At 45.5% G+C, this 27,965-nt stretch overlaps 1 protein-coding gene across 3 annotated transcripts in view; it reads right to left on the bottom strand.

Annotated features, from left to right (window-relative positions):
• Window positions 1-303: 303 nt before the first annotated feature.
• Window positions 304-27,965, bottom strand: part of ABHD1 (abhydrolase domain containing 1) — a 74,360-nt gene continuing 46,698 nt past the window's right edge. The window contains exons 6-10 of one of the 3 annotated variants that reach the window (XR_015296709.1): window positions 22,738-22,911; window positions 21,100-21,148; window positions 16,136-16,301; window positions 2,884-3,906; window positions 304-2,737 (exon numbers count right to left, since the gene is read on the bottom strand). Coding sequence is in view for 1 of the 3 variants with exons in the window: in XM_086928140.1 (XP_086784266.1) it covers window positions 3,689-3,906; window positions 16,136-16,301; window positions 21,100-21,148; window positions 22,738-22,911 (607 nt within the window). In the remaining 2 variants the exon portion in view is untranslated. Of the gene's footprint in view, window positions 3,907-16,135; window positions 16,302-21,099; window positions 21,149-22,737; window positions 22,912-27,965 lie in introns of all 3 variants that reach the window. The other 2 variants (XR_015296708.1, XM_086928140.1) reach the window with 2 other exon arrangements.

Below are 27,965 nucleotides of genomic sequence, written 5' to 3'. Positions count from 1 at the left end.
ACTGGCCCATCAGAATCCAGCCAGAATGACCAGCTGATTTCAATTTTGACCACCCACATTGTTATTAAGCAGTCAGAATTGAAAGTGGAGATGTCGGTCGGAGACTTTCCGAAAGACACCATAATTGTCCCCCAAGTGATTTGCCCAGAATCACAGGATGTTGACCCGACGCAGGGACTGAAACCTGGTTTCCCAGTTCCAAAGTCTGCAGTCCCTATATAAATTTAGTATTAAGTTGGGTAACTTCTGTACAAGAATGACTGTTCAGAATAAATCAGAAACACAAGTAAAAATAGAAACATCTGTGGAAAACGAGGTTTTATTTTTTCAGTTGGATGAGATGAGCTGTTCGCTTGATCTATCACTCTGAAAAGACCATGTCTGAAAAGACAACACACAACATTACTCCAATAGTGCACACGTTCACCGATTTGGTTCAAATATCATCATACAACAATAACACAGATGTTTCTGCTTTTGTTGTATGAATTGAGTTGTGTGTGTGCTTTGAACAAGAGAATTATAGAAGATTCAATAGGAGCCCTAAACTGTAATAATATGGCTTCAAAAGATGCAATGTGATTGCTCGAGAAGGGTGTGAACATGTGATAGGAGACACTTGCTGCACGTGCTCAGCCAACCCCTTATGGCACTCCTAAAAAGTGTCATTAACTGGCTGGTTCGCGTATTTTTAAAGTTACTTCAAATCTACAAAGTATAGTTTTCTACTGACGATGTGCCTGGATCTGTGGTTTTTTGGCCTTCCGCAAAAATCTTCAGAACTCTAAATAGTAGTAAGGGTTGTAGAAATGCGCATTAGCAAAATAAACTGTTTTTTTCCCCCCCAGGAATCAATTATGCCCTTTGGAGATACCCGTGCTCCACACATCCTGAAACAATAGGGGTGCCTGGGACAAATTCCCACCACATTCACACCCTTACACATAGTTTGGAGGTAACTTCTGATATATAAGGGATTGAAAATAAACCTTGGAAATGCTTATGCTCACAGCCATTCCACAACATGGTCATACCATCTCCCCACGGAACAGCAATCTTCGTTTCCCACATAAACCTATTACTCCAGGAAATCTAACACATTTTCTATTGTAACCAAGTTCCCTCTGCTGGTCTAAATGTCCACACATCTGTGGAATTAGTGCCACAATTTTCTTTAGTTTCCGAACTTCCATATAAAAGTTTACAAATCTGTCCTGTGCTGTAGCCAATATAAGCCACTCTATATACATTGTTTTCAATCAAGGCGGGGGGAGAGTGAAAAAAGACAGGGATATTGATAGGCACCCAATGTCGGAAGACTAAAAAGTGATGAAGAACACAAAATGTAGATACACAAGAGCTGCTGCTCCAGGAACAGGCCTGGTGATAAGCTCAAAGGGAACTGAGGCTTTAAATCTGTTAACAGTGACAATGCACCAACAACGTACAGTAGGGATGTTGACAAACATAGACGTTTCACCTAGAATTAAATTAGAAGCTTTTGTGTATCTGTTCTAAGGGATCCCATTTTGTTTTGCTCCCTGGCAATGCTAAAGGTTGTTGGAGCCATGTGCTGTTCTCAGTGCTGAAAGGTACAATGCTGCCTGGTGAGCACTTCTTTCTCTGGGGCCTGATGCTTGTGCTGAAACCACTAGGAGATAATACATGCTTATTTTTTACTTTGCTGACCAATAGAGAAAGAGGACTGTTTGGGGTGGGAAGGAGAGGGAGGCAAGAGGGAGCTAGTCATTACAAAATGAAAACAAACACAAAACAAACTTTTTAAGTGCTAATCCTTTAAAGTGTATACATAATGCTGAATTAGTTATGGCTGTTAGAAGACATTACCTTTGAGCTATCTGTACTATTTTAAAATATCATGATCTCCACAAAACCTACATTTCCTTTCTGACAAGCTCTACCTGCCAATGGATCAGAATTATTAAAAGGTAGTTTGGAGATTGTGTCCTCTAAGTGCTTTTTATCACATGCTTGATGCTCCAGAGCTTATGTAGGGCCAGTTACATTCCTGCCAGGGCAAACGTAGAAAGTAAGTGCTTAGGCAAACCCGTGCACCTGCACGGCTGTGCACATTAATACATTTTCACCCCCAGAGAGAACCAGCCTTGGCCCAAATACTGTCGGTGACACACCATCTCAACGTATTCTCTTGTTCCATGATACCACTGGTTGGTGTGTCGCACCTATACAAATCAACGAGACTATTACGTGTTCCCGGTATGCTGGTGATCCGTGCTGCTCCTAGGTGTAAAGGAAGTGACTTGAACAGTGGAGTCTCTGTTGAGAACACATCTTGGTTATGATTGGAGAAGACAATAGGTGCTCTAGGAGAAAAATACTTTACTGCTGAATGCTGAAAACAAATCCTTGGACTTTGGGGTAACGTCTGTCAATAGCAGCGTCCGAAGACCTAAAACCTCACTATTTTATATATGAAGATAGGTACACTGCGGATTGCACTGCGTAAGTCAGAGACTACTATTCACTATGTAAAGTTGGGTAAACCACTTGACACAGTGTTCACCAGTTATCCCAAATGTGAGGGGTGATTATAGTCAAATTGATCCTGAAGTCTATTTTAAGTTCAGTATGTTAAAATATATGTATTTTCTATTTGTATTTAATTTCCATAGTTAGGACACTTTAGCACAATGCAATAAATCTTAACCCCTTGCATGCTTGTGACTGAACCGTTCCGTCACAAGGCTCGGGTGAGCTGTGCTTGTGACGGAACGGTTCCGTCACGGCCTGCTCGCCGTGCTTGCGCGGCACGAATTCCGCGCCTGCGCCGACGTTTTAATGGGCTGGGGGGGGGGGTTCGTGACGAAACCGTTCCGTCACAAGTACAGCTCACCCGCGAGCCGTGACGGAGCGGTTCCGTTACAAGCACGGAACCGCCGCGCGGCTGCCCCACCCCCTTAGTGCTGCGGCGGAATAGCCGCCGCAGCGAAGGGGTTAAATAACTAATCTACTCGGAGAATGCAGAGATCGCGTGGGGAGCCGGCCAGACCTGCCTTTTTGAAACATTGCCGTCCAGATGGGACGGCCCTGACCATCATCAGCCTAGGAAGGTGGATATCACGTTTGACGTCCATCTGCTGGGCCAGGAAGAGATACTGGATCCCTCATTAGCTTGCTCTTTCTCACCCTCAGCTTCATTGAAGACAACGGTTAAGTCAACGCTACAGAAACAGGATGGGCCCCGGCCTGGTCCAATCTGAAAAGAATACTACAGAGGTCACCCTTAACCCTAGAAGAGCGTCTCATAGGGTCACTCTACACCACGTGAGAGCGAGCTTTAGAGTCCACTTTTAGGAATGCAAGAGCGATTCATTGGGTCCAATAATGCAATGACATCACTTCTAAAAGCAGAAAGAAGATCATGGGGTATTTTGGCCTCTAACATCCCTTTTTGGCCTCTCCCCAAAAAAGGATCGCATTGTTAAAGTGCATTGTTAGCTGGGTAAAATTGTGCTCTATGAGTCTTTAGTGCAAGATAGTCTATCACACACACTTAAAAAAAACTACATTTCAATATTAAATGATATTAGTGGTTCACTAAACTAGACATGTCTGTCTGGAGGAGCTAAGAGTTACCCCTTGTCTGGCCTAAGTAAATGTCCTTCATTGCTTGGGCCCAGGGTAAAGGGGCATACTCTTGTTATCACTATCTAGGAGTTGTGCTTGTCCAGTCGTCGCCACCGTTGCAGATTTCACTGAGCTCCTCCGGATGTTCGAATGCAGCACTGATGAACTGCCGGTACACGCGGTCCATGTAATTCTCATGCCGCGGGAAAAGACCTTCCAGGAAGCCAATGTGCCCTCCGTGCATTGTGACTAGCAGCGCCATGTTTGGGATGTTCTGGGCAATATCCAAGGGGATTGCTGTAAGAAAGAAAAGCCAAGAATTAGGAACCAGAAAAGCCTGTGCTCATGCTGTTTCTTTTTTTTTTTATTGAATATGCGTGACCACTCTAGCTAGCTATCACCGAATAATTCCTCACCACAACAGAATTTATGATGAAAAAACCAATAGAGAAAGATCTTTCCAAATGTTTGGCTTTGCCCATGGCACTGTAAGATGTCAGTTTATTTTCTATGTGATCTTTAACTCACAGTATAATCCTGCTTAACTCTAAAATTCAACTACGAGGCTCTGGATTTGTTGTTAAAAGAGTATCACCTTCTGTGGAAGTGCCAAACTTTACCAAAGGGGAAAAAACATAGGATGCTACTATACAGAACCGTACATGCATACTATTTATATATAGTAGTAATGGCAAATCCCAAGTTTAAAAAACAGGGAACTAAAAATACGGCAAGCACCAGACTGATCAAAACGTGGATGTATTTTCTTGATTCCACTATTGGTTAGTATTCAGCGGCAGATACTAAACATGCTGTTCTGATGGAGAACTGTGAAGGGGCATCTCAAAGTTGAGGCGTAAAAAGCGGTAAAGCTAAAATAAATAAATCAATCAGAGTGGGTAAGCGCATTGAGCAAAAGGGCAAATCAGACGGAGATGAAAAGAGAGCTAGAAAAGCGAGAACTCATTAACTCCCATTAAAAAGAAATAAAACTAATCTTTTAGGAAAACGAATCGATCTTTACAGGCTGATGTTTTGAACCAAGAATATGTAGGCATTGAGGGCGGTCTGGAATTTCTTCAGGCCTTCTTCAGAGCATTCAGTTAGGTAAGAGGAATAATCATATCTCTTCATGGAGAATTGATATTTTGCTCTGGGTGACTGGCTTCAGGCATATTTCCAGTTGGTGTAGAACTATCAGTATGGTGAGGAAGACCAATTGTACAAGTCCTTGTTAAGAAGACATATGGTGTGAATTCAATTCTTTGCTTGATCTGGAGGCAGTGGGCAATCACCCGGCAACCTGGTCCTTACCTTCAAGCTCATAGGCCTCATATCCACACATAAATGTACGGCCCAAAGGGTTATGTTTTATAATTTATTTGTAATTTTATTCGTAAATTTCATCAACACTTCTTGAATCTCATCAGGTATTGCTCAAGGGACATAACTTGTTTATATGAACTTAGGCATTTGTCCTCAGTATTCTCGAAAGCAGGTCTACACGGGAAACAATATTAGTCTATTTAAAAGCATATACATTCAGTAGTCTGCCATACCACATGCGGCATACATTCCAAAGGCTTACCAAACATCCCAACACATACCGGTCCTGAAACTCTAGCAACATTGGTCTTGTGCATCAACATAAAATTCATAGCTATTTGAACATTTCACAGTTTTTCTTAATCTGTCTTTTCCTTCATATCTATGCAAATGTAATGGCAACAACTCAATAATTTTGCACTATTGTGGCTTAGATTCAATCTCTTCAATGCGCGTTTCAGCTGAAAACGCCTTCTTCAGGATTGCCACAATTCAAGCCCCTACTTCGCTTCCCATGACTTGCCTACCCTGGAACGGGGTGGGCTGTTCGTTCCAGTATAGCCAGTACAATATTCCGGCAAGTCCTCCATACAGGCAGGACAGGGAATATGGGCCCGCTAGAGTACAAGATGAGGAGCGGTCCAAGCGCCGATATAACTATGTTTCAACGTCTCTATTTGTTAGAGAGCCAACAGCCTCCATGTAGTTCACAACGGTGCAGTTTGCACTCTTAAATTGCACCTCTCCTTCTCGCCGTGCCTGTATCGTAACTGCACAATCTGCCCCGAGTGTCCGCCATCACTCAGTCATTGATTTACAAACTGCACCTATGTGACTATACAGGGGAAGATGACCTCTTCAAGAACATGAACAATCTCTTGCAGCCGGAGTATAGAGAACAGGCTATGTTGATACTGGCATTATTGATACAAAGGATTAAAGACAGGCCGGCTCCCACGTTCCTGCTAGTCTCCATTTATAAAGGTCAGAAAGGACAGCCAAGGGGTAGGGTCTTGGTAAGAGGTCATCAGCTTCGCCACAAAAACTATGGTCTGCCATTCTGGAAAGGTTGGAAAAAACAGTACAGACTACTCCCAGTTATTTTTTTTTCCCTCCCACCTTGGTCCTAAACAAACAGCTCCAAGAGGACTCCTGTAAGGATGTGTTCAGAAGTGAATGTCACATAACGTAACAGGACTTCTGAAAGTCCATCCTGGTCTGTAGTCTAAGAGAAATCGTTGATGGAAGCTTAGCCCAAAATCAGATATTGGCCACAGCAGTTAAAAAGCCGGTTAATTAAACTTCTCTGACTCTCTATGCAGTGGTCGGTCCACCCAGAGAATCTGGTCTGCTTCCACTTTTAGAGGTTTGACATTATTTATTTGGAGAACTTTCCTTGGCTAACAGAGGTCTCATCCAGACAGTTGTTCTTTCTTTCGGGGTTTCCCCCACCACCATCTTGTCCATGGTTACAGGTATTTGTATTACAATGGTGTCTGTCAACGGGGTCTGTCACATATTATTGAGCAAGTCACTTATTTTGAGACAGGCTTAATATTGGTGTGCTGGTAAACCGGTGCAACAAGGGGTGGTGAGGGACAGAGTCTCTGAATTAAGCAGAAAGCTCTCACCCAGTCAAGAGATCAGGGCTAGATCCAACACCGTTTTTTAGCTCACTGCACCATCCCAGTTTCAGAACCCGGCTGTATGCAAATTAGTCTGTTCCTGTCCCAGTGCATGATGGGAACAGGGCAAACCAAACTACAAAAGCCAATTCTTACACTGGGAAGGAAACAAGCTCCCGGGGACCGGTTTCTGGCATTACAGCCGTCTTCGGCCCGGTTTGCTTGAATCCTGATGGTGCAATGAGCAAGGGTCTCACATCTGAGAATACCCTTCCACGCTTAGGGTGGACAAAAATATTTACAACAAGGGGTGGTGAGGGACAGAGTCTCTGAATTAAGCAGAAAGCTCTCACCCAGTCAAGAGATCAGGGCTAGATCCAACACCGTTTTTTAGCTCACTGCACCATCCCAGTTTCAGAACCCGGCTGTATGCAAATTAGTCTGTTCCTGTCCCAGTGCATGATGGGAACAGGGCAAACCAAACTACAAAAGCCAATTCTTACACTGGGAAGGAAACAAGCTCCCGGGGACCGGTTTCTGGCATTACAGCCGTCTTCGGCCCGGTTTGCTTGAATCCTGATGGTGCAATGAGCAAGGGTCTCACATCTGAGAATACCCTTCCACGCTTAGGGTGGACAAAAATATTTACAACAAGGGGTGGTGAGGGACAGAGTCTCTGAATTAAGCAGAAAGCTCTCACCCAGTCAAGAGATCAGGGCTAGATCCAACACCGTTTTTTAGCTCACTGCACCATCCCAGTTTCAGAACCCGGCTGTATGCAAATTAGTCTGTTCCTGTCCCAGTGCATGATGGGAACAGGGCAAACCAAACTACAAAAGCCAATTCTTACACTGGGAAGGAAACAAGCTCCCGGCGGACCGGTTTCTGGCATTACAGCCGTCTTCGGCCCGGTTTGCTTGAATCCTGATGGTGCAATGAGCAAGGGTCTCACATCTGAGAATACCCTTCCACGCTTAGGGTGGACAAAAATATTTACAACAAGGGGTGGTGAGGGACAGAGTCTCTGAATTAAGCAGAAAGCTCTCACCCAGTCAAGAGATCAGGGCTAGATCAACACCGTTTTTTAGCTCACTGCACCATCCCAGTTTCAGAACCCGGCTGTATGCAAATTAGTCTGTTCCTGTCCCAGTGCATGATGGGAACAGGGCAAACCAAACTACAAAAGCCAATTCTTACACTGGGAAGGAAACAAGCTCCCGGGGACCGGTTTCTGGCATTACAGCCGTCTTCGGCCCGGTTTGTTTGAATCCTGATGGTGCAATGAGCAAGGGTCTCACATCTGAGAATACCCTTCCACGCTTAGGGTGGACAAAAATATTTACAAGGGGTGGTGAGGGACAGAGTCTCTGAATTAAGCAGAAAGCTCTCACCCAGTCAAGAGATCAGGGCTAGATCCAACACCGTTTTTTAGCTCACTGCACCATCCCAGTTTCAGAACCCGGCTGTATGCAAATTAGTCTGTTCCTGTCCCAGTGCATGATGGGAACAGGGCAAACCAAACCACAAAAGCCAATTCTTACACTGGGAAGGAAACAAGCTCCCGGGGACCGGTTTCTGGCATTACAGCCGTCTTCGGCCCGGTTTGCTTGAATCCTGATGGTGCAATGAGCAAGGGTCTCACATCTGAGAATACCCTTCCACGCTTAGGGTGGACAAAAATATTTACAACAAGGGGTGGTGAGGGACAGAGTCTCTGAATTAAGCAGAAAGCTCTCACCCAGTCAAGAGATCAGGGCTAGATCCAACACCGTTTTTTAGCTCACTGCACCATCCCAGTTTCAGAACCCGGCTGTATGCAAATTAGTCTGTTCCTGTCCCAGTGCATGATGGGAACAGGGCAAACCAAACTACAAAAGCCAATTCTTACACTGGGAAGGAAACAAGCTCCCGGGGACCGGTTTCTGGCATTACAGCCGTCTTCGGCCCGGTTTGCTTGAATCCTGATGGTGCAATGAGCAAGGGTCTCACATCTGAGAATACCCTTCCACGCTTAGGGTGGACAAAAATATTTACAACAAGGGGTGGTGAGGGACAGAGTCTCTGAATTAAGCAGAAAGCTCTCACCCAGTCAAGAGATCAGGGCTAGATCCAACACCGTTTTTTAGCTCACTGCACCATCCCAGTTTCAGAACCCGGCTGTATGCAAATTAGTCTGTTCCTGTCCCAGTGCATGATGGGAACAGGGCAAACCAAACTACAAAAGCCAATTCTTACACTGGGAAGGAAACAAGCTCCCGGCGGACCGGTTTCTGGCATTACAGCCGTCTTCGGCCCGGTTTGCTTGAATCCTGATGGTGCAATGAGCAAGGGTCTCACATCTGAGAATACCCTTCCACGCTTAGGGTGGACAAAAATATTTACAACAAGGGGTGGTGAGGGACAGAGTCTCTGAATTAAGCAGAAAGCTCTCACCCAGTCAAGAGATCAGGGCTAGATCCAACACCGTTTTTTAGCTCACTGCACCATCCCAGTTTCAGAACCCGGCTGTATGCAAATTAGTCTGTTCCTGTCCCAGTGCATGATGGGAACAGGGCAAACCAAACTACAAAAGCCAATTCTTACACTGGGAAGGAAACAAGCTCCCGGGGACCGGTTTCTGGCATTACAGCCGTCTTCGGCCCGGTTTGCTTGAATCCTGATGGTGCAATGAGCAAGGGTCTCACATCTGAGAATACCCTTCCACGCTTAGGGTGGACAAAAATATTTACAACAAGGGGTGGTGAGGGACAGAGTCTCTGAATTAAGCAGAAAGCTCTCACCCAGTCAAGAGATCAGGGCTAGATCCAACACCGTTTTTTAGCTCACTGCACCATCCCAGTTTCAGAACCCGGCTGTATGCAAATTAGTCTGTTCCTGTCCCAGTGCATGATGGGAACAGGGCAAACCAAACTACAAAAGCCAATTCTTACACTGGGAAGGAAACAAGCTCCCGGGGACCGGTTTCTGGCATTACAGCCGTCTTCGGCCCGGTTTGTTTGAATCCTGATGGTGCAATGAGCAAGGGTCTCACATCTGAGAATACCCTTCCACGCTTAGGGTGGACAAAAATATTTACAAGGGGTGGTGAGGGACAGAGTCTCTGAATTAAGCAGAAAGCTCTCACCCAGTCAAGAGATCAGGGCTAGATCCAACACCGTTTTTTAGCTCACGGCACCATCCCAGTTTCAGAACCCGGCTGTATGCAAATTAGTCTGTTCCTGTCCCAGTGCATGATGGGAACAGGGCAAACCAAACTACAAAAGCCAATTCTTACACTGGGAAGGAAACAAGCTCCCGGGGACCGGTTTCTGGCATTACAGCCGTCTTCGGCCCGGTTTGCTTGAATCCTGATGGTGCAATGAGCAAGGGTCTCACATCTGAGAATACCCTTCCACGCTTAGGGTGGACAAAAATATTTACAACAAGTGGTGGTGAGGGACAGAGTCTCTGAATTAAGCAGAAAGCTCTCACCCAGTCAAGAGATCAGGGCTAGATCCAACACCGTTTTTTAGCTCACTGCACCATCCCAGTTTCAGAACCCGGCTGTATGCAAATTAGTCTGTTCCTGTCCCAGTGCATGATGGGAACAGGGCAAACCAAACTACAAAAGCCAATTCTTACACTGGGAAGGAAACAAGCTCCCGGGGACCGGTTTCTGGCATTACAGCCGTCTTCGGCCCGGTTTGCTTGAATCCTGATGGTGCAATGAGCAAGGGTCTCACATCTGAGAATACCCTTCCACGCTTAGGGTGGACAAAAATATTTACAACAAGGGGTGGTGAGGGACAGAGTCTCTGAATTAAGCAGAAAGCTCTCACCCAGTCAAGAGATCAGGGCTAGATCCAACACCGTTTTTTAGCTCACTGCACCATCCCAGTTTCAGAACCCGGCTGTATGCAAATTAGTCTGTTCCTGTCCCAGTGCATGATGGGAACAGGGCAAACCAAACTACAAAAGCCAATTCTTACACTGGGAAGGAAACAAGCTCCCGGGGACCGGTTTCTGGCATTACAGCCGTCTTCGGCCCGGTTTGCTTGAATCCTGATGGTGCAATGAGCAAGGGTCTCACATCTGAGAATACCCTTCCACGCTTAGGGTGGACAAAAATATTTACAACAAGGGGTGGTGAGGGACAGAGTCTCTGAATTAAGCAGAAAGCTCTCACCCAGTCAAGAGATCAGGGCTAGATCCAACACCGTTTTTTAGCTCACTGCACCATCCCAGTTTCAGAACCCGGCTGTATGCAAATTAGTCTGTTCCTGTCCCAGTGCATGATGGGAACAGGGCAAACCAAACTACAAAAGCCAATTCTTACACTGGGAAGGAAACAAGCTCCCGGGGACCGGTTTCTGGCATTACAGCCGTCTTCGGCCCGGTTTGTTTGAATCCTGATGGTGCAATGAGCAAGGGTCTCACATCTGAGAATACCCTTCCACGCTTAGGGTGGACAAAAATATTTACAAGGGGTGGTGAGGGACAGAGTCTCTGAATTAAGCAGAAAGCTCTCACCCAGTCAAGAGATCAGGGCTAGATCCAACACCGTTTTTTAGCTCACGGCACCATCCCAGTTTCAGAACCCGGCTGTATGCAAATTAGTCTGTTCCTGTCCCAGTGCATGATGGGAACAGGGCAAACCAAACTACAAAAGCCAATTCTTACACTGGGAAGGAAACAAGCTCCCGGGGACCGGTTTCTGGCATTACAGCCGTCTTCGGCCCGGTTTGCTTGAATCCTGATGGTGCAATGAGCAAGGGTCTCACATCTGAGAATACCCTTCCACGCTTAGGGTGGACAAAAATATTTACAACAAGTGGTGGTGAGGGACAGAGTCTCTGAATTAAGCAGAAAGCTCTCACCCAGTCAAGAGATCAGGGCTAGATCCAACACCGTTTTTTAGCTCACTGCACCATCCCAGTTTCAGAACCCGGCTGTATGCAAATTAGTCTGTTCCTGTCCCAGTGCATGATGGGAACAGGGCAAACCAAACTACAAAAGCCAATTCTTACACTGGGAAGGAAACAAGCTCCCGGGGACCGGTTTCTGGCATTACAGCCGTCTTCGGCCCGGTTTGCTTGAATCCTGATGGTGCAATGAGCAAGGGTCTCACATCTGAGAATACCCTTCCACGCTTAGGGTGGACAAAAATATTTACAACAAGGGGTGGTGAGGGACAGAGTCTCTGAATTAAGCAGAAAGCTCTCACCCAGTCAAGAGATCAGGGCTAGATCCAACACCGTTTTTTAGCTCACTGCACCATCCCAGTTTCAGAACCCGGCTGTATGCAAATTAGTCTGTTCCTGTCCCAGTGCATGATGGGAACAGGGCAAACCAAACTACAAAAGCCAATTCTTACACTGGGAAGGAAACAAGCTCCCGGGGACCGGTTTCTAGCATTACAGCCGTCTTCGGCCCGGTTTGCTTGAATCCTGATGGTGCAATGAGCAAGGGTCTCACATCTGAGAATACCCTTCCACGCTTAGGGTGGACAAAAATATTTACAACAAGGGGTGGTGAGGGACAGAGTCTCTGAATTAAGCAGAAAGCTCTCACCCAGTCAAGAGATCAGGGCTAGATCCAACACCGTTTTTTAGCTCACTGCACCATCCCAGTTTCAGAACCCGGCTGTATGCAAATTAGTCTGTTCCTGTCCCAGTGCATGATGGGAACAGGGCAAACCAAACTACAAAAGCCAATTCTTACACTGGGAAGGAAACAAGCTCCCGGGGACCGGTTTCTGGCATTACAGCCGTCTTCGGCCCGGTTTGCTTGAATCCTGATGGTGCAATGAGCAAGGGTCTCACATCTGAGAATACCCTTCCACGCTTAGGGTGGACAAAAATATTTACAACAAGGGGTGGTGAGGGACAGAGTCTCTGAATTAAGCAGAAAGCTCTCACCCAGTCAAGAGATCAGGGCTAGATCCAACACCGTTTTTTAGCTCACTGCACCATCCCAGTTTCAGAACCCGGCTGTATGCAAATTAGTCTGTTCCTGTCCCAGTGCATGATGGGAACAGGGCAAACCAAACTACAAAAGCCAATTCTTACACTGGGAAGGAAACAAGCTCCCGGGGACCGGTTTCTGGCATTACAGCCGTCTTCGGCCCGGTTTGCTTGAATCCTGATGGTGCAATGAGCAAGGGTCTCACATCTGAGAATACCCTTCCACGCTTAGGGTGGACAAAAATATTTACAACAAGGGGTGGTGAGGGACAGAGTCTCTGAATTAAGCAGAAAGCTCTCACCCAGTCAAGAGATCAGGGCTAGATCCAACACCGTTTTTTAGCTCACTGCACCATCCCAGTTTCAGAACCCGGCTGTATGCAAATTAGTCTGTTCCTGTCCCAGTGCATGATGGGAACAGGGCAAACCAAACTACAAAAGCCAATTCTTACACTGGGAAGGAAACAAGCTCCCGGGGACCGGTTTCTGGCATTACAGCCGTCTTCGGCCCGGTTTGCTTGAATCCTGATGGTGCAATGAGCAAGGGTCTCACATCTGAGAATACCCTTCCACGCTTAGGGTGGACAAAAATATTTACAACAAGGGGTGGTGAGGGACAGAGTCTCTGAATTAAGCAGAAAGCTGGTGAAGAATTGGCTTGGTAGTTTAGTCTGCCCTGTTCCCATGATGCACTGGGCCAGGGACAGACTGATTTGCATATAGCCAGGTTCTGAGCTGGGATGGGGCAGTGAGATAAATAACGGTGATGGATCAAGCCCTGATCTTTGGACTGGGTAAGAGTGGTCTGTTTAACTCAGACACTCTGTTCATCACCACCCCCTTTTCTAAATCGTTTTTGGCCACTATAGGTGTGGCAGGGTATACTCAGACATGAGTCCCTTTCTCACTGCTCCATCAGGATTCAAGCAAGCCGGGCCGAAGAAGGCTGAAATGCCAGAAACCGGTCCCCAGTAGCTTGTCTCCTTTCTGGTGAAGAATTGGCTTGGTAGTTTAGTCTGCCCTGTTCCCATGATGCACTGGGCCAGGGACAGACTGATTTGCATATAGCCAGGTTCTGAGCTGGGATGGGGCAGTGAGATAAATAACGGTGATGGATCAAGCCCTGATCTTTGGACTGGGTAAGAGTGGTCTGTTTAACTCAGACACTCTGTTCATCACCACCCCCTTTTCTAAATCGGTAAACCGGTGCAGCAGAGCTGGCGGCACTGCTGCAACTAAAACACAGGCTGCCCCCCCCTGCTTCAAACACAGTTTGGTGCAGCAGCCAAAACTGCTGCACAGACCATAGGCCTGGGATAGTAAGTGGTGCTTGACAGAGGACTTCCCTAGCCTGGCTCTGGTTCTGTGGTCATGACCTTGTAAATCCACTCCATTATCAGCGGTTAGAAATTCATGAACTGCTTCTGTGCAGAAGACCCATTCCAGATGGTTTCACCTGTACTGGAGTTATTGGCCAGGCTGGTGGGCGACGCATGTACCACATGTTTCTTATTGGTGGTGTTCCAATGGAGTAGAATTATTGTGTGATTCCTGGCTTTAATGTGGTTTCTATTCAGTTTTATAGTTTCTATGATAGAGGTCAGACCGACTGTGTGTCTCTGGGTGTCCATAGGTTGGCACCATCAACTATCTAGTCAATTGTGATGTTTCTAGCAATGGTCTCAGGGTACGGCAAACCCGCTCCCCCGTCCCCCCCACTGCAGCGGGCTACCACTCCAGAGTTTGGGGCCCAACAACCTTACCTGGCGCAATGCTGCAAGTAAAACTTCAACATTGCATTTGCAACACACGAGACGGAACGAGTGCTCCGCATGTGCTGTGGGACACTTTCAATAATGAGTGACCCACTCAGATGCACTGTGAAACAGACCCGCACCAGGCAGGTAAGGCCCGGACAGAATCCGCAGGACAGGTGAGACATCTGTCACTGGATGAGAACCAAGCACTGAAGGCACAATGAGAGGCTTAGAGCCTCCTGCTTTCTCTTGCATCGTTCAAATCTGATGCCTTTCCATTTACCCTGTGCTTGGAAAGCCGCACAGAGCAGTTGGTTGCCGGCTTCCTTTGGCTTCCTTTGCTGTTGTTGATGTGACCCCCATGTGGAGGTGTGGTAGGTAACTGGTGAAGTGGGGGCAGGAGAGGGGATTTTTTTCAGTGCTGATGTAATAAACTGCATATGAGCCCTGTAATGTTAGAAGAAGTTTAAAAGTGCTATTGATGGCTTTAATATTATGTAGCATGCTACATTCTCACAAGCTTGTTCTCGCATCCTGCCAGGTTTATTGATTTACATATAGTTATCTCTTGAAAGCACTCCAGATTCATTTGTGTTCTAATGCAACTCACTCTGAGTTCTCGGACTTTAACTGACTGGGCTCGCACAATGTATCTCCTTGTCTCATCGCTAGAGTTGTATTGCATTGGTTTGGTATTTATGTAGAGCTGTGCAAACCCTTTGAGATGTCTACATCCTAGTGTTTCATGCCCTGGGAGGGCGTGAAACGTTCCAGCTTCCATCGGGTTCCTGGGACCCTCAGGCTGTATCCAAAGCCGATCTGGCTCTAGCGAATTGCTGCTCCTCCGCAGGACGATACCAGAACATGACGGCCAGGCATCTTCATTCTAGGGTGAGACATGAACCTTCTATTGTCTGCAGGCCTGGGGGTCTCCCCTCTCTGCACAGCAAGACCTCCAAAGCAGTGTATGCAAAACGGACTTACATTGAAACATTTTTCTAGGATCCTAGGTTCTCATTACATTAGATTACTGTTTTTTAGGTACGTTTGAAAAAATATATACATTCTAGAGATAGTGCGGTGCAGGATACATGGGGATGGTGCTACTGTGCATTCAGTAGAAGAGGAGTACGGCGGGGTCCCCTCAAGTATCGTTACACCGCTGGTCACTAGTTCCACCGTATTGACTATCAGATACTTTTCGTGGTCTCTTTTTTCTCTCTAGTTTTGCACCACTGTCTTTCTGTCCCACACCTGCTTTAGCATTCTTGTCTGGATGTTCTCTGGCTTTCCCTTTTGTTTTGCACACAGTAAGTTGTAAGTACGCAGGGACTGACCCCGACGATAGCACAACTTTAAATATTACTAGCATCACTGAGAAAAGCATGTACAGTAAAGATGAGCTCCATGTGATGAGGAGGCAACACACCTAAATGTAAAGGTTTGTGTTGAATTCTAGGGTTGTTGTGCAATCCAGTTCTATTCTAGAACTGGTGTGATTTAAAGCAGAAAGAACATTCATTGAGGCAGTTGCTTATGGGATCACCCCTTGCTGGTCGCTGCTTTTAGTCTCGTTCAATAAAACATCTTTATTATCATCCACTCGTGCGGACCTTTCAACAGTTCTGCCTTGGGGTTAACCGCCAATGTCCAAAAGTGATTCAATTCTTTCAGTACAAACTTTGCTATGAAGAACTGCGGTTAGTAAAGCTTGCAAAACATGATCTTTTAAGGAGCAAAAGCGTGTTTCTGTAATTAACCAAGAAACATGGACACTATATGAGGCTTCGTGGTGTACAGCAATACCACCTAACCCGGGACAGATGGATCAGTTCCACCACAACCCGCGCTTACTCTCTGGGCCTCGAGTACTCACTGTGGCACGGTGAGAAGGGGTCATCACTTGCATTCAGACAGAGGAGGGGTACGGAGATCGCACTGAGCTTGTAGTCAGGACTGGCTTCCTGATAATACTCCTCACAGGTCTTGTACCCAAACACTACGGAGGTATAGCGCTCATCGAACTCCCTGATGGACCGTGCCTGAAACAAAGACAAATGTGGATGTGAGTGATGAATGAAGAGCAACAAGGGTGTGAGAAAGAGAGAGAGAGAGAGAGAGAGCACGAGAGAGAGAGAGAGCGAAAGAGAGAGAGCACGAGAGAGAGAGAGAGCGAAAGAGAGAGAGCACGAGAGAGAGAGAGAGCGAAAGAGAGAAAGAGAGAGAGCGAGAGAGCGCGAGAGCGAGAGAGAGAGATAGCGAGAGAGAGAGAGAGAGAGAGAGAGAGCGATAGAGCGAGAGAGAGCGAGAGAGAGAGAGAGAAAAAGAGAGAGCACGAGAGAGAGAGAGCGAAAGAGAGAGAGCGAGAGAGCGCGAGAGAGCGAGAGAGCGCGAGAGAGCGCGAGAGAGCGCGAGAGAGCGAGAGAGCGAGAGAGAGCGAGAGAGAGCGAGAGAGAGAGAGAGAGAGAGAGAGAGAGAGAGAGAGAGAGAGAGAGAGAGCGAGAGAGCGAGAGAGGTACTACACAATGTCAGAGTCAAACACAGTGAGGCAGAAAAGTACTATCCAAAGAAGGTGAATAATTACAGAATGGCGCAGGTTAAGAGGAAGACCAAGTGAAAAAAAAACAGGAGGCCAAGAAGAGAAACAAATTTGTCAAGCAAAAGGGAGTGAAACTAGAGATATGTCAAGAAAGAGGCAGCAATAAAAACAGGTGCTAAAACCACATGATGGGTCTTGAAACATAAACACGTTCAACTATTATGTATTTTTAACATGTCTCCAACTCTTTCTGAATGTTCTTTTTCTGGGAATCGCACTACGTTTCAACCTTGAATCCAAAAGCATAGAATGAGCTAAGAGTGCGCCCCATACATCTATCCTGTGACCTCCCAGGTCCATCTCTTCCAGAGACAGCCTCCCCGATGAGGCAGAACCTTAACTGTGGGTGGAACGGCAGAGGACACCCCTACAGGAGAAGTCACCCTGAGAACTGAAACCAGAGGGAAAAGACTAGAGAGGCAAGGAAGCAGAGAACCTACTAAAGTTTCTCTAAACGCCTCCGAACTAACTTTGGAACTACTCTCCCCCCGAATGAGAGGAAGTTCACAAAGGGACATCTTGCAAATACATGGGGCCCAGCCAGACCCCTTAGGGGGGATGACCAGAATCAGGAACAAATTAACAAGTTGAATTCGTCAAGAGGGAGAATCTTTTCACGTTAAAGATCCAAAAAATGACAAAAATAGTTTCAAACAGAGGAGTAAGACCCTGGGCCCCACTCTGACTTGGACACCAGTTCTATCTGGAGACTCTTATGAACTCCTCAACTATGCCCTGGCTAGGTGAGGTAGGAGGACTGACAGCACAAGCAATTCTGTTACTTGCGGCTCACTAGTCGGCAGGGTCCACTCCTGGCCAGGGCAGTCTTCCAACTACTTAGGAGGCAGATGGCATGGTGAGGCCCATTGCCAGTGCTGTTTGGAGATAAGGACAGGAGGGAGAAGCACAAACTGGAGAGAGCAACAGAGTGCAGGCAAGAGGGCTTCAGTGGGAAGCAAATGAGAGAGAGAGCAACACACAGCACGGGCGGGTGAAATACAGCAAAGATGGCAACGGGGAGCATGAATAAGAAAACAACACGGAGGGTAGGTGGTTGTGGGGGAAAGCACACGAGGGAGAGAAGAACACTGAGCACAGGGGTTGCAGGGAAGCACGCAAGGGAGACAGCAACAACGCAGGACGGGGTGTTTTTTGGGGGAGAAGCACACAAGGGAAAAAGAAATACAGGGGCAGGGAGATGACTTGCAGGGCAGAAGCACATGAGGTGAGAGCATTAGGAGCACAGGGGTAGGGTGGTATGGCATGGGGAGGAGTGGAGATGGGAGATAGCTGGAAAAACACATGCACTCTCATGAAGCGCTTAACCACAAAGAAAAAGTAGTTACTTAAAAGTAAGCAGTTGAAGGATGTAAGTCAGCAAACTAAAAGGATGATGAAGAAGCGGTGATCCCGGGTAGGGACAAATAGATGGATAAGATGGGATAAGTACAACCATGGACCATGAAGCAAGCAAATAAGAGTGGCAATCAAGCCAATTAATGGTAAGCAAAAGGTCCATTGTAAATTCCTGGTAAGCCCACAACTTGTCTTTCGCAACCAGACAGCTTCCACTGTCTGGCTGACATGTCCTAAAAAAAGCAACTATCTGGATTCCAAAAACCACAGAGGCATACTGACCTGTTTCAGTACCAGGACGGCCCAGTAGGGGCAATAGATGAGCCTTACAAAATCTATAAACATATATAAAACATATGAGCATGCAGCAATCCGGGGCAAATGTCCTGCCATCCTGAAAAACAACTGCTAGGTTATCACTAGAACGTACAGTGAATAACTATCCGGTCTACGTAGACAAGGTACCACCTACAGAGCATGAAAACAGAACACAAATCAGGATGTAACAGACAAAATTCCACAGTACAAAACAAACCAAAACTAATGACAGTTTAAGCTAAACATGTAAATCACACACACCTATCTAAGGACCACTTCTTGTGAATAACACTCCGCACCTTTGGAAAATTCACAGAAGCCATGAAAGCCAGCACTGTGCCATGTGGTCTGTGCAATCCAAAACCCACATATCTGCAAGGTAATAGATACAAATATGGAACTGCACAGCATTATATCTGAGTCAAAAGTAAAATTTCACATAGTTTCATGAACTTTTAATGACTTGTCTGTTTCCGTCTAGCTAGGGCTTAGTTTGGTCTTGTTTTATATGTCCCCTCTCTTTCCACAGCAGGCTGTGCCCTCCTGTTGATCTATCTTGGTTTTATCAGCATCAACAAACACTCTGGTGGTCATTGTTTCTTTATGAATTCAAAATATTAATGTAAACATAAACTCCATGGAGGTATCGAACAAATGTTTCTCAACCGCAACTAAGTCTGGGAACCTGCCCACAGCCCAAAGCTACACAACATGCGACACTAACCCAACAGAACACATGCTCCTGCTCTTCTATAAACAATTGTGAATGTCCAGGTGAAAATATTGAACAAAATTTGTCAAACAGAACTAAGACCTTGTATAAATGAACTATATAAGCCTTAGTTCACTGCCTCCCCCTTAAGAGGAGACAATGAGAACAACTCTGAAGAACCCTCCCACACCATAAGGACCTTCAGTAGGTTTAAAGAGAAACACAAGATACATATTGTGTTGGGAAATCTCATCGCTGACAGAAGAATCAGCAGATACAATCCAACATCATAGAGGCGCCGCCAAATTCACAAACCTACAACATTGTAAATTCAGTGAATGTGGCAAGCTTTGCTGACGTTTGTAGCAACTTACGTCAAGCCAATAAAGTATTATACAGCTGACATGAACTGAACAGACACAATTCAGCAATCACATCCGGGAGAATGAGAAGAAACAGCACAAACTGACTTGAAAAGCAGCGGTAGACAGTCTCTTTCAACAATATGAAACGCAAAAATGAGACTATCCTCTGCCCTGAATACGAAACAAGAAACTGATCCGGTTATTGAATTTTACCACAGGATCAAACGTCACAAAGCCTTATTATTAGCACAAGATCTGTATTCTTTTCGAAGAAAACCCAGAATTGGCAGAACATGTAAACCGGTCAGCTTGTCATAGCATTTAATATTCAAAAATCTTCTGTAAACTACTTCAACGCATCTGGATCTCTTGTGGATACTTGAAATCTCAAAGTCATAGAGTATTAACAAGCAAAAATGTGAGAGGGAGAGCGAGAGAGAGAAAAAAACACAGGACTCCAACAAAAGTAATAGCAAAAAGGGAAAGAATTATACAGAGTGAGAAAGACGATGGAAAGAGCCAGATTGAAAAAGTTGTAAAAAAGAAGGAAGAGTGAAAATACTATTGAAAAAGGGTAAGGAGCTTCAGTGAAACAGTCGGGCCGGATTCAACCCCCAAAAAATAAATGGAGCAGGAAATTTACAGGCAAATGATCTATGTCTCTGCCTAAACAAATGTTTCCTACTTTTTGGAATTCACAAGTGCAAGTTGCAGGTTTGCAGGCCTGATTCTGGGAATGTCAAGCAATCTTTCCAGTAGGAATAGGATCCCTGTTCAAATGCAGATTTTTTTCTGTAGCTATAATATTTTACCCCAAGGAGAAAGACTTTCCCCTACACTCCCAACAAATCTGGAGGTGATCTATTTCCCTTCCCTGCATACCTTCCCTGTGCTGGAGTAAATGTCTGATCCTTTCTAGGGTGGAAAGGAAATCGATTTTACTTTGGGAATTCCCACAAATGTATGAGTGTGTCAGCATTGCCAAACATCCAAGGAAGCTGCCAGCCTGGAATGCCCACTTCACTCCTGGAGCAGGAATTACGGCTCCAAAGGTCTCCAGACACGGACAAGGTTTTTTGTCTTCTAGGTATCTCTCTGTGAATTAACGTGGTACATCAAAACAGGTAAATTTGGTCTTAAATGTACGTTTACAACCAAATGTACCTTTGTGAAGAGGTCAAACGGTGAAGAAAAGGGCATGAAAAGATTTTAGACAGTGAGGAGAATGGAAGGGTGAGGGGGAGATGCAAAGGGAGAAAAATAGGTGTTAAAATAGATTCTGGGTAGGGGCGGAGTCAAGGTAATGTACATAGTGAGGAAAGGGTTTGAAAGATATTTGAAGACAACAGCACTGGGTGAAAAGAAAGTGGGGAAATGGAGAGTGAAGCAGTTAAAGATACAATGAGCGTACAGAGACGGCAACTCTTCGAGATGCTCTATGAATGGATTCATAGCCGATTGATAATCGGAGAGAAGGATGAGGCCTTTACCTTCAGCACATGGTCCACGTCCACTTTGCTTTCCATGACTTTTCTGTGCCTAGATGATGGAAAAAAATCATTAAATAACATATCCAAATCCATCCAGGGGTGGCTCCTCCGTAATGGCGGATAAGCGTCACCCCACTTGTGAAAGTCAGTGAAAAATAAAATGATAATAAAACAATATTAGAATTTTATTTTCCACTGTTTTGCTAACCCGATGTTAGTGTAGGGCCGGGGCGGGCAGACCTTGAAAGGGGGGAGGAGTGATGGGTACTGTAAAGTGGGCATGTCGGTTTGACCGGCTGTTTTAGGCTTTGAAGGAGTACAAGCTCAATAAAATATGCACTTTAAGTTCGTAGGGTCTCTCAGTGTCCTTTCTAGAGCCCCATGACCCATCCTATTTCTCGTAACCTCCAAATGGAAACCCTAGGAACTCTAATGGAGGATACGCATAACATCAAGACCCTTCAGTAAGCAGTCAACACACAACCATACCTACAGGATAATACGAGGAAATAAAAGTATTGGGATCGAATATACCTTCACTACCATCCAGGCCTGTATATTAAAGTCACATTTGAAATGCATTTTCAAACAGAAGGCTTGATTTATAGTTTAGCGGAAGGGTTACTCTTTCACAATCGTGAACGGTTATCCTGCATGCCTTATTACACGTGCATTATATCCTACGGCACTTGTAATAAGGTGGATGAGATATCCGTCATGTTGTGACAGAGTAACTCGACCACCAAACTCTAAATCCGGCTAAGAGTTTGTTCTAATGGCCAATGAAAACAAACACGCGTGTGCAGAAAGAGCTCTCAGCAATGAACCTCAACATTTCCACTTCCCAGCTGTTCCACTGCACCATATTTCAGGTTTTACATTAACACCACTCTTCGGATCAGAATGCACATCTAAAAAAAAAAAAAAAAGACACAACCCACTTGAAATCAACACATCATGCTCTGCTAAGTGCACTTCTTTCTGCCTGAAGGTGACTTAAGAACAGCTGAACAAGTCCTGGTCCTATCTCACCCAACAGGAGAAGTACACTGCTCACCAGAGTGTGCGAATCACACCCAACCTAGAGGAGTATTCTTAATTCCGCATCCAGACTGACTAGAATCTAGGAAAGTTTGAGGGAATAACACCTACCCTCAATGACCAATAGCTCCCTCTGCAAGCCTCCAACACCTTTAAAGCATAATGCATCACCCAGACCCAAGTGTGGGTGATGCTGTTCCCCCACTTTAGCTCCTCAGCGTTCATGGCAAGCAAGCCCAAAATTGCCCCCAGGCTAAGTAATACTCACATCAACAACCTCAGCAGGCTTGAAACAATTACAGAAATGAGAAGTCAAGACACCCCTTTCTGTACATATATAGATCAGGCGTCAGTCTACAGCCGCATAGTAATGACTAGGAACATAAATGAGAGCGCTCACTCATGTCACACTTGGCATTCTGCACAGAACTAAGGCTGAGCCTAAGCAAAACCCATTCCAAGTGCATTGTAGGTTTGGGAACCCAGAGGATAGCAGAAGCCAACTGATGTGCTGGAAGAGCATGGAGTAACATGATATCTGATGGCGAGAAATGGAGGGGAAAAACGCATACACAGTCATAAACTAACATAACGTACCTGTTGATGGCTTTGCATAAGCTGTATGTAAGGCGTTGATTAAACAAAAAGAAGTTGAGCGGCTCTTCCAAGGACGAGCTGGATTCTAATGTATTCCACACGACTGAAAAGGTGACCCCTGCAACGAGGCCCGTGTCCTCCCCTTTCCGTGCCAGGTAATTCAGTAATGTCATCCTACAGAGCAAAGAAAGTGCAAAACACACCATATGGTGGTACGTTAGACGAGGAGCAGTGACCACAGAACTTTACACAACTTAATACAGTGTACAGTACATTCAGGTGCGGGGGATGCACAGGCTCAGATCCAACCTATGGCGGCTTGACTCCACTGGAGGGAGTTACCAATGCCGAACAAGTGAATGCTCTACACAAGTTCGCCTGCTCCTAATCTAAATAGAAATACACTCCAAGGGTCATGTAATTCGGGTATTACATGTTGTATATTACATTGAAGCCATGGCACCCATCATGGAGTGAGGAAATTTATGCATTGGCGGGAACCTCAGCTTTTCTCTGACGCACATTCTCATCATGGAGCATCAGTCCTTTAATCTGGCTCAGAAGATAGAGGGAAAGCAGTTTTCTCAGGTGACAATCTTAAAGTCTCTGGACGATAATTATTTGACTCCCAAAGATATCCTATTCTTTGTCATTGGAGCCCTCGGGACAAGGAGACTGAATGTCTTCAAACTAGGCCCGATATGGGCTGCACTTTCGACACGAGTTTGGCAAGTACAACACTTTGCCCAAGACTTTGTTCCATAGAGGTATATTTTTAACCTGATTAAGGAGACAGCTGAGCTTCAATTAGGGAGTTATTGGTTCGTCATGGACGCCAGCGACATGTACTCTGGTCTCTCAATGCAGCACAAAGACTAACATAAGTTTGACCTTTTCTAAACGACTCTTAGTACGCTGAAGACCAGGGATTCCAGTCCCATCGTTCACCGCCACCATCAACCAAATCAGAAAAAACAAAACAAGTGCCTGCACCCTCCTTATTTGTTATGACGTGATTAATCCAATTGAGACCAAACCAATACTTAATTTCGTTCGATCAGGTACCTTGATTTGTACCACTCACTTTTTTTATTTTTTAGCAAAATTTCATACATGTTTTAGGCAAAAAAACAAATACACCTTGACATTTAACACATAAATGTACATTTCATGCAAAACAAAAAGAATATATTCACAAATTAGACTACAAAACATCCTCCAAATAACATTCAAATAATGAACATTACAATTATTATTTTCAAACAAACATCAACTTCATGGCTTATCACAAGACAACGTCAAATGCCCAGGAACATTGAGAATTTTTTCTTTAGTCCTAGTGTATACTCAATATACTAGTCTATTCCCATTGGTATGCCAACGTGTTTCGAGTTAGGGCCACAAGGGTTCCCGAACTCTCATCAGGGCCTTATGAGTAATCTGTATTTATTGAGTCAGAAGAGAAGCGGTGTGTTTTCAAACTTCCCAAATGAACGTGGCATTTATATTTAGTCCGCCCGTGTGGACATGTCGTAATGCTGCTGCTCCTCGTTTCTAGTGTTGTGTAATCCTACTCGGATGGTTACACTGGTCGCGGCTTGCGTATGTTGATTACCTGTGTCTATTCGCGCTCATCGTAGCACTTCAATCAATGTTGTGTTGCTCTCTTGGTCAATATACATCAATGGCAGTCCGAATTATATGCGCTGTACGCAGTTTTTTTTTTTTTTAGCTGATTCGTGCAGAACGCACAGTCGTCTGCTTCCGCATGGAGTCGGGAGCCGTCTGACCGAGTCACAATGCTGTAAACTCCATTTTTAATCACGTCATAACAAATAAGGAGGGTGCAGGCACTTGTTTTGTTTTTTCTGATTTACAAAACGTCCAGCCGGCCCCTGTCCCGTTTAAGGACCTAACTCCCTTAGGTTCCAAACCATCAATCAAATGGCAGTACTCTGAGACTAATCAGCAGTAAAAGATCCTTATTGAATTTGCAAGAGGAGTCTGTATTCTCTTTCCCACTTCAATGCTTAGATTCCTTCCCTCCAGTCTCAGGAATATCAGCATTACATTTTCCTCTGTCTGGAGAAAGCAAACTCACCTCGCACCTGAACAGGCCAGGGGCTTCTAAAAGGGACCACGCAGGCCTTCTTCACTCTCGTTCGCTCAGACAGGAACAATGTGTGCAACACACAGACTATAAAAATACGTACACTCATGCACATGTGATATTAGCATAAGGATCTCATGTAGCAGAGGAACTATACACAACTGGTCCAATAGGCCAGCACTCTTGTGACCGAGATAAAAAGGTTTGGTCACACTACGATTGCTAAAGTATGGTATGCTGCTATCACCGCGCTACATGCTTTAACCCTGTGACATGAACATTAGCCTCCTGTCACAATAGAAAACACGCTTTCTGAGCCCATCCAGGTCCAGGGATTGTCCAGGGTCATACTCATATGAAGGGACAGGCCTAGGCATTTGTGCACTTGCTAGATATGGGTGGGTCTGGACCAAAAATCCAAAAAACAGGATACGAAATACGTGCAGTTGAGCACTCAGGGCAGGTTAAATGACTAACAGGCAAAGGACAATCCCATCCCAACAGACTCTCTTCTCAGATCAGACTACCTGGAACTTTATTTCACCCTTGGAGTAGTCCTGTCACCTGATCGTCAAAAGCAATGGAAAAATGTATCGGTCCATTCCAGCCTTATGTTTGCCTGTGAAATCTAGGACTTTCAGTGAGATAGACCACTTACGAAAGTTTGCAATTTCACCAATATTGCCATCAACCACTTTTGTGGTTTGTCATCAGTTTGGTCCAAAAACTTAGCACCAAACAGATATGACCAGAACCTCCTCGGAGCTCTCACTATAGCGAGGCACGTCTTCTCATTATCTGCCCAGTTCTGTTCTCTGGATAGTAACTTATGATAATAAAGGCCACCTGATGCTCTCTCCCTATGCCTTCAAGCTAAGCGAGTACAACATCAACTCCTTTGTCCTAGGCATCTTTCTGTACAATGAAGGGTTGTCTGTAGTCTGGGACCTTCAGTACATGTGTATTGCTTATGGTTCTCATCAAACGCTTCCTGACACTCCTCAGTTCAAATCACCTTTTGGGCAGCTTCTTGGCTGTCTAAGCCATCAAAGGAGTTCCATAGTTATCTACAAAGTTCCTCTAGTAACCAGTGAATCCTAAAAAGGTGCTAACTTCACTGGACCAATGGCAACGAGATCGCTCAATCACTCCAAGTCCAACATCTTGGTTACCTCAGCTGTGATAAATTCCTGGAATCAATCATCCCAAAAACTCTCTACATTCTCTCTGATGCACAGGTGTCAACTGAGAGGCAAGCTGTACCCTTCCTTGGATTTATCTCTCATATCACTATGCAGCAAGCCAGGAAGAGGTTCACTGTCTTTTTCAACTCCTCTGCCATAGCCATGAGATTCATTGGGTTATCTTGACAGAGGTAAAGCTTCAGCCAGTTCAGCTGGACCACTCTTCTGGGATCTGCTACGGCACCTCTGTCCACCAAGAAGTTCATATCAGACACTCGCTGTACTACCTTGTATCGCCCACTCCACTTATTCTTCAAAGTACTTGGACAAATGGGATTTAGCACCAATACCTCCGTACATTCTAAGTACCCAATTACCGTTGCTTTCCGATCATACAATTCCTTCACCAACTCTTGACTAGCCTGAAGGTTTTGCTTCACCTGACAAATGTATAGCCCTGTCAACTTCCTGAGGCCAACCACATAGTTCACCACATGCATATGGGATGACTCATTATCATCAAGAAACTCTATTCGGCTTTAAGAATAAAACTATAAAAGTCAAACAGCCTGAGGTGACTCAGGAGCTCCATCCTATCTTTCCCTACACAAAGTGAGTGGTGCCACACTGGGGTCCAAAAAGAAGCTAAGATAGGGTGAACCCCATTCCCTTACGTGGAATCTCCTTGCAAGCTAATAAGAGATAAGGCAGGAGTAGGTCCCACCACCTCCTGAGGTTCTCTAGCAGGATTCCCAACATGTTCTTAAGTGTTTGTTAAACCTCTCCACCAGCTCATTGGTCTGTGGATGGTACACCAAGGAGAAGTGGGAAGTCACATCAGCTTGTGCCAACATCTCTCTCATGCACAGGGAGATGAAATAGGTTTCCCGGTTGGAAACTACTGTCTTAGGAAATCCAACCCTATGAAAGATCTGTAGGTGGGCACTAGCTACCACCTTTATGGTCGTGCTCCGCAGAGATATATTTGTTGCTGGATACTGAGGGAGGGTCAAATAGGCATACAATGTAGTCTATTCCGTGCACTCAAATGGAACAGCTACAACTGGCAGAGGCACCAAAGGTGCCTTGTCTTACCACCCAACTTACTATTCTACTGGCAAATAGGACAGGTCCTACAGAACCTCTTTGTGGCTTGAAGATTACCATTGTAAACAAGTCTACAGTAGTCTCCTGTTGTTTGTTATATAATACTGCCCCAGGTTCCTGTTTTAGCAGATTGGGCATACCCCTTTTCTTCTAGAAGGAAGCCCACATTATTCAGGCTTCTGGTCCTGGTACTAACTGTTTTGAAGGGGAGCTGAGTCATGGCGCAATGTTTGAGCCTTTCAGCACCAGTTCAACAATCTGCGTAACAGTTTTGTCTTTTTGGGGACATGCCAGAAGCTTGGCTTATCGGCAGAGCCAGGCTCCACCACTCGCAAAACAGATCCTCCACTCGTTTGTAATGTTGGGACTATGGCACCAACAGACAATGCTAGGACCATCAGGTGCAGTATAAATCTCAGTCCCCTGCCCTCCCTGGCAACAACCTTAAAAATAGGAGTGGGTGAAGAATTCTGCTCTACCGGCGGAGTTTGTAGAGTTTTGCACCACTCCGTGCAGGGTTCCGAAAAACTCTGCGAAGTGACGTGGAGTGGAGTTTTATTTCCTCAAGCAGCTCGCCTATGGTAAGTTGGAGAGTGCTTGTGAGATAAAAATAATACCCTAGACCTCCTCCATGTGAGATTTCTCATTGGGGCAGACGCTGCAGGTTGCAACTGCTCGTGTTGAGAAATCTGCCATTCGCGTTGAGGAAGCTGCTGCTCGAGTAGAATGTCTACTCGAGTGGCAGAAAGCCACAGCACCCTGTGGGGCAACGCCTAGTGCTGTTTGCACTGAATTTACTGTGTGAGAAACTCTCGGCACTAAAAATC

Source organism: Lissotriton vulgaris, chromosome 6 (genome assembly GCF_964263255.1).
Source record: "Lissotriton vulgaris chromosome 6, aLisVul1.2, whole genome shotgun sequence".
NCBI lineage: Eukaryota > Metazoa > Chordata > Amphibia > Caudata > Salamandridae > Lissotriton > Lissotriton vulgaris.
Note: the sequence above shows the minus strand (reverse complement) of the source record. Positions and strands in the feature narration are given on the sequence as shown.